Source organism: Gigantopelta aegis, chromosome 14 (assembly GCF_016097555.1).
Source record: "Gigantopelta aegis isolate Gae_Host chromosome 14, Gae_host_genome, whole genome shotgun sequence".
Lineage (NCBI taxonomy): Eukaryota > Metazoa > Mollusca > Gastropoda > Neomphalida > Peltospiridae > Gigantopelta > Gigantopelta aegis.
Window position 1 is genome coordinate 51,628,029 of NC_054712.1, and position 11,499 is coordinate 51,639,527.

The 11,499-nt window shown below is 37.3% G+C and overlaps 1 protein-coding gene across 1 annotated transcript; it reads left to right on the plus strand.

Moving 5' to 3' along the window:
• The first annotated feature begins 1,663 nt into the window (after positions 1-1,663).
• On the plus strand, positions 1,664-10,756 carry LOC121388058. The gene is made up of 6 exons (XM_041519261.1): positions 1,664-1,747; positions 2,308-2,433; positions 3,159-3,281; positions 7,529-7,639; positions 8,885-9,000; positions 10,554-10,756. Exons 1-6 carry the CDS (start codon positions 1,694-1,696, stop codon positions 10,657-10,659), a joined length of 636 nt encoding a protein of 211 aa, XP_041375195.1. The 5' UTR covers positions 1,664-1,693; the 3' UTR covers positions 10,660-10,756.
• The last annotated feature ends 743 nt before the right edge of the window (positions 10,757-11,499 follow it).

The following is an 11,499-nucleotide window of genomic DNA, read 5'->3' on the forward strand; positions in this document are numbered from 1 at the left end:
TCAATTCCTTTCGTGTTGTTCGCAGCACGGGATGCGAAGCAAGAATCCTTAGGATTCACCCCATTTGAGTTGGTCTATGGGCATTCAGCCCGAGGCCCTCTCAAATTGGTAAAAGATAGTTGGTTAGACAAGGATAATGCCGAAAACCTGCTGATTTGTGCAGGGAGAGTTAGAGATAGGTTGTGGTAGGCGACCGAACTAGCTAGGAAGCATCTGAGCGATGCTCAGAGCAAAATAAAATCAATGTTTGATAGGAAGTATAGCACGAAAGTAGATATAAGTCAGCAAGCAACAAAGTCATGTTAATTTCTAAAAACATACCAAATCTCATAACATTTTAACAAGAAACTGCTATCTAACTTATTTTTTAAAAACAATTGTTGTATCAGCCAAAACAGGAATTATCACCTGTATTGTTACTATTGTCCTGTTCCGTTATTTAAAGCATAGGTTTTTTTATTTTATATTAAAAAATATATATATATTATTGTTGTATTAATATAATATAAAATTCATATCCATTATTGGCTTTCTTTACATACTAATGAAAACAAACCCAACCAAAGATAAAATTAAAATCTAACGTAAGTAATACACTATTAATTACCGGTACAGCGCAAGCATTTCGACTACTCTACAAGGTAATACAAATGGCAACAGTTTGATAATTGTAAGAATACCGTTTTTGTTTTCCAAATGTAATATTATTTTACAATGCATAAACAAAGGGGACGACTGTGGTGGAAATATCAAATTACAATGTTGTGGATATATGGTCTGCAGACAGCGGGAGTTCGCCAGAGGTCGCTCGTGTCAAAAAAGAACTGCAAATGATGGAGTAAGTATTCTCTTATGCTATATGTTTTGGATTTTGAAAATCCTTAAAGGGACAGACATCAGTTGTTAAACACTACAACACATTTTTCACTATTAGAGCCGTTTATAATAACTAAAATCAAACTTAACTTATATTTTATTGTTTAGATTATCCATTTCCGTACAACCGAAGTTTTTCTGGTCATCCCGGTGTCTCTAATACCACGAAATGCATTTTTTAAAATATATTTAGAAACGCACGTGCGTCTGAGAAGTAACAGTTATGGATTCGAGTTTTAGTCTATTTTTAGCGACATTTCACCGTTTCAACTTCACAGACTCTTGTTTCACTCTATTGTAACGTTATCCAAATGTGTTACAGCTTTGTTACTTAACCAAACTTAGTGTCCATTGTTATGGGTTGAACTAGGGTCTGTACCTTTAACTTTAATACAAGTACCACGGAGTTACCTCTCTTGAAGAGTGACGGATTCTCCGGTGGATGTCTCCATGACAGGGGGGATTGTGGGGTAATACGGCTATGAACTTTTCTATTTGAATTAGAAGAGGACGAAAAAACTAAAACATATTTTAATGCATCATAATAAATGAATTTCCAATTAGAAGTTTAAAACAAAATGGCTCCAGGCCTAAATATGAAATGAATCTCCATTGTCTGAGAATCGTATTTAACGTCTTAGAAAGTTGTTTCATCAATTAGTTTTTATCAGATTTCTAACCTGAATGTTTAACGGTACGGACACCGGTTTCACTGTTGCACTGTTTATTCGCCTGCAGTTACACATGATATTGTTTTACAGTGCTTACCTTACGGACACGTGTGTGAAAAAATGGTATCTATAATTGTTGTCGAAATATGGTCTGTAGACAACGAGGCAACAGCAACGTTAACACCTGCCAGAGGAGACCGGTAAGTAGTTATCTGTCTCTCCATCTGTCTGTCTGTCTGTATGTCTGTGTGTGTGTCTCTCTCTCTCTCTCTCTCTCTCTCTCTCTCTCTCTCTCTCTCTCTCTCTCTCTCTCTGTCTGGTCTGTCTGTCTCTGTCTCTGTCTGTCTCTGTCTCTCTGTCTCTCTCTCTCTCTCTCTCTCTCTCTCTCTCTCTCTCTCTCTCTCTCTCTCTCTCTCTCTCTCTCTCTGTCTATATCTCTATATGTGTCTCTTTCTGTGTCGCTCTCATGCACTTTCTCTTTCTTTGTCTCTCTCCATCTCTGTATTTCTATTCTTCTCTAATCCTTCCTCTCTGTGTCCCACTCTGCCTCATCCTCTCCCTCCCCCCTCTCTCTCTCTCTCTCGCTCTCTCGCTTTGAGGGTCAAGCCAGTTAGGAGAGGTTAGGGGCCATGTTCCCCCGCTCTTCCGCGGTCCATGTTGCGATTTTTACCGCCGCACATAGCAATCATTTAATAGTTTGAAAAGTGTATGTTGTATCACAGTGCAATCATGTTTCTATATATATATAATTATTTTACAGTGCTTAAAAAACGGGGACAACTGTGGCGGAAATACCAACTTAAAATGTTGTGGCCATATGGTCTGTAGCAAACGGCAGGTCGGCAGAGGTCGCTCGTGTCAACCGAGAACTCCAGGCAACAATGGAGTAAGTAGTACTTTGTCTGTCAGTCTCTCTTTGTCTGTCTGCCTGTCTGTCTGTCTGTCTGTATGTATGTCAGTCTCTCTTTATCGGTCTGTCTGTCTGTCTCTCTCTGCCCCTATGTCTATCTGTCTGGTATTTCACTCTTCCTTTTCTCTCTCCATCTTTCTCCTGCCTCTCCTTCCCTCTTTGTTTCACTCTCGCTCCATTCTCACTGTGTTTCGCTAAATCTCTTCTTGTCCTTATCTCTCACTTTGTCTTTTTCTCCCCTTCTCTCTCTCTCTCTCTCTCTCTCTCTCTCTCTCTCTCTCTCTCTCTCTCTCTCTCTCTCTCTCTCTCTCTCTCTCTCTCTCTCTCTCTCTCTCTCCTCCCCACCTCTTAGTCTCTCCTATGTGCACACACACATGCACGTACTGGTGTCCTGTGGAAACGAACTACATGCATTTATGCGACCAAACAGTTTAGGGGTGTTCTGCGGCATGCCTTCCCGAGAAACTGTTGAATTTCAAGCCTTATGAGCACAACAACAGAGACAGAGGGGTGTATGCGGGAGGGGGGCATGACCACCTCCTCGCCTGTTATTTTGTCTATGTTGCGATTTCAAAAAAAAAGTCATCAATTATTTTAACTGCTGCTAAAGCGTTGAATTATAATAGTTTGATACATGTTTGTTGTTTTTTATTTAATAACACATTATAATCGTTTTGCCTATATGTAAAATTATTTTACAGTGCTTACACAAAAGGGAAGACTGTGGTGGAAATATCAAATTAAAATGTTGTGGATATATGGTCTGCAGACAAAAGGAGTTCATTAGAGGTCGCTCGTGTCAAATAAGAACTGAAGACGATGGCGTAAGTCTCTCTCTCTCTCTCTCTCTCTCTCTCTCTCTCTCTCTCTCTCTCTCTCTCTCTCTCTCTCTCTCTCTCTCTCTCTCTCTCTCTCTCTCTCTCTCTCTCTCTCTCTCTCTCTCTCTCTCTCTCTCTCTCTCTCTCTCTCTCTCTCTCTCTCTCTCTCTCTCTCTCTCTCTCTCTCTCTCTGTGTTTGTCTGTGTCTGTGTCTGTCTATCACAGTCAAGTCAATTCCAGGTTAACTTGTACGTCACAGAGTGATCGTTTCGATCGGTTTTTTTTTAATTGGATGGTTATGGCATTGGCGACTTTGTCATCACATAGGAGCAGCGGGTAGTATGTCTTTAAAATGTTAACACAAGTATGTGTTAACAAGTAGATCTAGGTGTTATAAAAAATAACGAATGATGTTCTTACTAACGGGTGTGCAAGAAAGTTTGATTAGTCAACGTGTGTTTAAATTATCAAATGTTATCAAGGTATTATAAATTGTCAGTTTCAAAATTTCTGGTCGATGAAAGGGTTGCTAAATAAGTCTAAGACATAGTTTCTTAAATCTGATTCCAAACACCTCTAGTTTGATTGTATTCACTTATAGCATTTGTGACGGTAACGGTACATGCTCATAAATTTGTTTCGCCTGTGGCGATTTTAATTGTGTTAGAGGGCCGTGTTCTAACATTATATGAGTATTTGGTAATATAAAGCTTAGCCAGTCATCCTAGAGGACCTAGGTACACTGTAGGTTATTGTCTTTATTGTGATAGGTACCAATATTAATTCTGTGTCACAAGGTTACTGAATGAGTATTTAGGGTTAATTAAAAATTAACCCGTTAGGAATAGAGCTGTAATTCCTTTATTAATGAAGTTCCCCTGGAAGCGTTCCTAAATTATCACACGTTACTGAACGAGTAGTAAGGGTTAATTAAAAATTAACCAGTTAGGAATGGTGTTGTAATTCCGTTATTAATTAACTTCTCCTGGAAGCGTTTCTCAATTATCACACGTGTGGGTGTGGTGTAACGGTGAAGTGATTCTCATATTGTGTAACTAGACACCTAGAGATTAACTAATTAAGTGATCAGTTCTGGGTTGTTATTATTGCTGTTATTAATGAACTACTACGGCTGTACATTTGTCAGCGTAGATTAATACAGATTCCAAAGTGTATTGTGTTTTTGTTGTGTTTCTAGAGAACTAACGTGCTATAATAATATATACTTTATATAAGATCGTATCTCTGATCATACCTAGAGACGAGCCATACTAGGGTTTAACAGCCTGTTACAGAGAGATCTAATATATATACAGTTAGGAGAGATATTTTGATAATCGTGTTTTATTCAGTTACGGGAATTATAGAATCCCCGTGACAGCATTACATTTATGTTTCCGACAAGTACAATGTTTGCAAACAGAAACCCGATACGACTATCAGAAAGACAAACACATATCGCAGCTGGTTTTGGCTAGGGGTTTATGTTGGTTGTCATGGTTCATTTGTGCTAATCATTAACATTAGTGATCGGTCCGAATACTCGAACATTCGTATATTCACTCGCTAATTTGCTATTCGAATAGTATTTTTAAGTATACGAATATCAAGAGTTTTAGGTCGTATAAGGAAAATGACTCTAAATGAGCTAGATAATGCGGGTGTTTTTTAAAATTCTAATCAGTTCTGGATGCTGCCTGTCACGTGCATTCATTCATTCATTCGGGAACATAAATAAAAACAATTGTTTTGTTTAACGACACGAATAGAGCACACTGATTAATCAATCATCGGCTATTGGATATCAAAGAACATAAATCATGACTCGAGTTTCATAGAATAGTAGTATTAGTGTTGTCTGATGTGGGTGGCTAAAATTCATTACGACACAACAAAATCGATAGCACATGAATGGGGTTCATTTACACTAATCAATATGGCGAGTTCAAATCCTATAAACAAGAAGTAAAACAAAAAGTTTGTTATCGATTCACACAAAACAGTGGTTTTACAAATATTACAAACTCTTCTCAGAACGAATTTTATACATTATCCAAAACGATTTTTTGCTTCGATACCTATTGACGAGGTTACCGTACGAAAAGAGATTAAAATTGAGATTACCGCTCAGAACAGGCAGATGGTTTAACAGTAACAAAGAAAACAATTGCAAACAATTTAACATGCAATACATATATTCGAGATGAATACCATTATTTATTCAATTGTAAAATCGAAATATTGAAAACGTTAGAAGAAATATATACATACATATATACATACATACACACACACACACACACACATACATACACATACATACATACATACATACGTACACACACACACACACACACACACACACACACACACATACACACATATATATATATATATATATATATATATATATATATATATATATATATATATATATATATATATATTTCAGTGCCATAAAGTACAGTATGTGATATTTGCAAATTCGATATAAATTAATCGTGGTCACGGAACTATGTTTATTGACATTTAAGCAAACGTACTACGGTGACACTCCATTATTGATGTATGCATTCATAGACATCAAATAAAAACATTTCAGTAGCAATTGTACACTGAAAGCTGCCCAGAGTTCAGAAAAAACAACAACAAAAAAACAATCAAAAAACGTAAAGTACTAATTTATTTTGATGGAAGAACATCTAAAATGGCGTCATTCGAGTTTGACGTAATTTCCATTCAAAAAGACACCGTGCCACATATTCTTACGTCATTTGAATATCTAATGATGGCGGACTCGAATTAAAGTTGCGAGTACAGTTTACAAAAACACGTTGTATTAAGCTTATATGATAAAGAGATTATTACCCTCGTGTGTTTCGGTATCGTCAATATCATATACTAGGAATAAAAATAATGTATTATGCTAGACAGAGGCTCATATAATATAATTTTTATTCCTAATATATGATATTGACGATACCGAAATACACTCTGGTAATAACCTCTATATATAACCTGTACAACCTCTATATATAACCTGTACAAATATATATGTGCCTATTTAATTATTATTATTGTAACGAGTCCGAGTGTTGATAAATACATCCACCTGAATCCATTCTGTCGGCAGTCCCAAACTCGTTTAAAGCTGAATACTGTTAGTTTCACAATGCTAAAATGCAACCACTTTCCCACAATCCCCCCCCCCCCCCCCCCCCCCCCCCCCCCCCAAAAAAAACAAAAAAAAACCCAACAAAAAACAACAACAACAACAACAACAACAAAAAACAACAACAAACAAACTTGTGAACTCATAGGGTGGTTTTCTGTATGAGTCCCTTCCGCATATATATATTTGATTGATCATATTATTTTAGGGTTTTTTAATAATGTGATATTGAAATTCAGTAATACTAGGCGGCGAGCAATCATAACATACAGCTAGATTAGCTATTAGTCACTATTTGGTTTCTGTCGTAACTTGCTTTCTGGGGGTTATGCAGAGTTCACAGTTCAAACGGTTAAAAAACCGCCGTTAATCTGATGAGTCAGTCGTTGTTTAATTAGTATCCAATATTCGCTCGTCATTTCCATCGGATATTCGACTAATTAAGTTGAGAATTTAATGCTATGAATAAACTGGAAAGAGATCTAAACTAAACTAAACTAAACTAAAAGATTGTCATATCAGATTTTGGAAAATTCTATATGTTATGCATTTGGTGAATGTTTGGTTGTAGGATCCTAGACCGATCGCGCATCAGACGAGCGCTTTACCACCTGACTACGTCCCACCCCCTCGTTAAAGGAGACATGCTAAATAATACATTATAATAATCTATAGGTATTATAATTTAGTTTTATAAAAAACTATTCTCTCGTGACGATCATGTTTTAAATTTTAAAACACCTGATCCCAGCGCTAAGACCACCTTAAGTGTACAAGGTAGTTATGAACGCAATGTGGTCCTAGCGCAAAGATCACTTCGTAAAACGGGGCCCAGGGCCCTGTTCCACGAAGCGATCTGAGCGCTATGATCACGTTAAGTGCATGAGGTAGCTATGCTATTAAGGTAATCTTACTCTAGGATTGCTTTTTAGAACGGGGCCCAGGTTACCTACCATTTACAGTATCGTATGGTAGCAGCAAATATACCGGATTAATGTACGAACGCACGTTTTCCTGTCACAACGTAATTTGCCTCTAGTTACATATGTAAAATGCATATTTATGTGACATTGTTTTACAGTGCTTACCTCCTGGACACATATGTGAGATACACGGCAAATACCATTGTTGTCGAAATATGCTCTGTAAACATAGGGGTAACAGCAGACATAGAACGTGCCAACCGAGAACGGTAAGTACTTAGTTCTCACTCCCCCCTCCCCCCCCCCCCCCCCAAACCTCCCCCTCTCTCTCTCTCTCTCTCTCTCTCTCTCTCTCTCTCTCTCTCTCTCTCTCTCTCAGAAACAAACAAATACAAACACACACACACACACACACACACACACACACACACACACACACACACACATGCTTATAAAAAACCCATATAACATTGGCTGAGGGAGTGTACACTACATGTATACTATGCAATGGGGAGTGCTTATTCAAGGTATAGTGTTGACTGGGGAGTGCAAATCCAGAGGAGTGCAAATTATATCGTACAACTGTGATAAACGCTTACAAATTTCAAAACGTGTACCCGAATATAAGTATGTCTTAGTGTCTTATTTTCTGGACGGAGGCTTAGGTTTCATAAGAGATTATTATTGCGGGTTTTCTTTTTCAGAATAAATGTGATTTGATTATTATTGTATATATGAAGTATTGTTTTTTTATTATAATTTAGTATTTCGCTTATCGTATCGAAAACCAGGATATACAACGTTTCTGTAAACGTTTCAATACAATATTAAATTACTGCTGTGCACGACCAAATGTAGGTGTTTAAAAATGTCCATAGCATGACAATCGTAATGCATTTTAAACTTGTTTGGAAAATCTGTTCCTTTGGATTTCAAATCTGAATGTTTCACACTTAATGAATGTGTGTATGTTTTACGACACCTAGTACATAAATAGAGATCGGCTACTGGGTTTCAGACAGGGTAGGTACATCAATATGATTAATTTAATTAGAAACCAAAAATTATATAATTGTTAAAACACAGTATAAAGAGCTATGGGAAACGTACAATAAATACAATACAAATATCAAGGTAAGTATATTTTAAAATTTTGTAAAATACTAAATTCAAGGTAAATATATTTTTAAATTTTGTACAGAGATATAATTGTCTTACAAAATTCAAAACTAATTATGGTGGGAATTTAAACGATTCCAAAACATTTATGTTGCCGAATATATGGGTTTTTTGTCATACTCAATCAAAATGTAGCGCACAGTCAGTGTACACTCACAATGATCACATCGAGGAGGAAATTCCCTTTTTTTAATATAAATGAATGTGTCAAATATCAGTGGCCGATGCGTGCCGGGCTTGATTGTTTAAAGTAAGGACATAAATTTGTTGTTAACCCTTACGTGGCTAAACTATTGTGTGTGCGTGTTGTAATTACACGTGAAACTGTTTTATAGTGCTTGCGCCGGGGGAACCGATGCCACTCAAAGACCGTCTTTCGTTGTTGTGGGCATTTGGTCTGCAAGCAGCGGCCACACGGCCACGGAAGGACGCGTCAAATGGAAATGGCCAGGTAAGTAGTCCCCTGTCTCCCACTAATTATTTTATCGCATGGTTTAATGTTCTTCTTTTAAAGGGGCAGTCACACGTTTCGAAAACATTTAAAGGGACATTCCTGAGTTTGCTGCATTGTAAGATGTTTCCGTCTAATAAAATATTTCTTCGATTAAACTTACATATTAAATATGTTTTCTTGTTTAGATAGAATATCAGTGTCTGTATATTCAATGTGTTTATGGCCGTGTTAATATTTGTAAGAAGCCCAAACTGGATTTTGTCTTCTGTAATTTCGTACGTACGAAAAAAGTATTTTTTAGGAAAGAAATGAAATTTAACCCAATACAAATATTAGAACGATCAGAAACACGTTTAATATACAGCTACTAATATTTTATACACAACAATATATTTGATACCGGTATGTAATTACAATCGTTAAAAAGTCTCTGTTAGTCGATAACATCTTAAAATTACAGCAAACGCCGGAATGTCCCTTTAACAACGACATCAAATACAGGACGGCGACTTTTAAACATAAATCTCTTTACTTTATACACGAAACAACTAGACATGTAAACGTATTCTTTCAATATGCAATGGCTCAAATCGCAAACCCAAAAGTGCATACAGACAAAACTTAATTATAGTGACACCACCCCAACCCCACCCCTTACAGCCCTAAACACAAATGGTCAACTATCTAATTTAACATTAAAACTTCAGTTTATGGTATTGTTTTTATCATTTGACCACCTACAACAGAACAGGGTAATAGTGCTGGTATAAAGTGCTCCTACAGGCAGTAGTTAGTGGAGGTTTCCCTATTAGCTCAGTTGGTAGAGCGCTGGACTGTCTGTGGTTCCAATCACTTCAATGACGGTTGATTTATTTGTTAGACCAATAGTCCAAGGATGTTCTAAAACATCATTTGCAATTGCCTGTAATAGCCCCTTCACAAGTGTCGGTGGTGTCGTGGTTAAGCCATCGGACATAACGCTGGTAGATACTGGGTTCACAGTACCGGCTCCCACCCAGATCAAGTTTTAAAGACCACTATTCCCTCTTCTGTCTTGCTAACAACTAACCCTCTGTCCTGGACAGACAGCCCAGATAGCTGAGGTATGTGCCCAGGACAGCGTGCTTGAACCTTATTTGGATATAAGCACGAAAATAAGTTGAAATGAAATGAAATAGCCCCTTCTCATAAAGATGGCTGCCAAGGTGCGAGACAGTATTGCTTTACTCTGTGTGTTCAGCAATGCGTCATATAATTTTGTTGTGTTTGATGTTTAATGGGTCCTAGGATCGATTCCCTGATGGGCGAAAAAATAAAAAGATAACATTATTTTTTGACAAACATTCCTGTCACAAAGATCACCAATAACACGACTGGTAGGATTAACTGTGCTACGAACAATTTGGTTCACTTAAGACTGGAACGCAACCAGATGCTATTTGGTTTAGTGCGACATGTATATAAAGTGTCTTTAGCTATTTTCGTATTACCGAAATTAAACATATATCCCGAGGCTTCATTAACAAACATCATTGCGTGTCTTGTTTTAGTGTTTACCGAGGGGAGATCGATGTCAGAACAACAATAAGTGTTGCAGCCAGCGATGCAGACCAAGAGGAGGGAATTCCAACAGAAAGGAATGTCACTAAGTACTGACATGAGATCACCTCCCCTACAGCTAACTTTTCAGTTCAGTCGAACGAAAATGTTATGCTGTGTTTGTAATTACTGATTTTAATAAAGTACACTTCGAAAATAAGTTTGTCGTATGTTATCCTAATCTTTGCTGTCCCGCATTGCCATTGAAGCTACAATGCGGCCTCCCAGTTTTAAAACATATATTACAAGTATGAAATAGAAACACACACAGACACACACACATCATTAATGCCGTGACCTCGATTAATTTACATCTAATTTGCAAAGCTATCAAATTCGTAAAGTATGTGCTTTGAAAAATATCACATACTTTGATTTCACTGAAAACTTAAGGTATTATATAAGTGATATATATATATATATATATATATATGGGTATTTTGCAAAATAAGAATCTCTATCCAGTGCCATTACTACAGATGTCATCAGTCTTGCTTCGCCACAAAAAAGACTGCCACTCCCAGATTAGTTTATTAAATCAAAACTGGCACTGGACAGAGCTCATTGGAGTATTTCACTGTGCCAACGTCACGGACTCGTGTTTCACTCTTTGTAACCTTGTCCAGATGTGTTACAGGTTTGTAGATTAACTAAACTCTGTGGCCATTTTCACGGGCTGAAACTAGGGTCTGCGCCTTTAATAGCTGGGACATTGTTGGCAGTTGAAACATTTTGGACAGGTACACCCCGTCTAATTCTTGAGACACGATTCTGTCTGATGATCCCGTTCGTTATACAGAAAGCACGCAACGGAACGACCTTGAAGGACAATCAAGAACTCAAATCCCAAATATACCGGTATGGGGGATCTGTTCTTACTGTTCATTTGTACCCTCT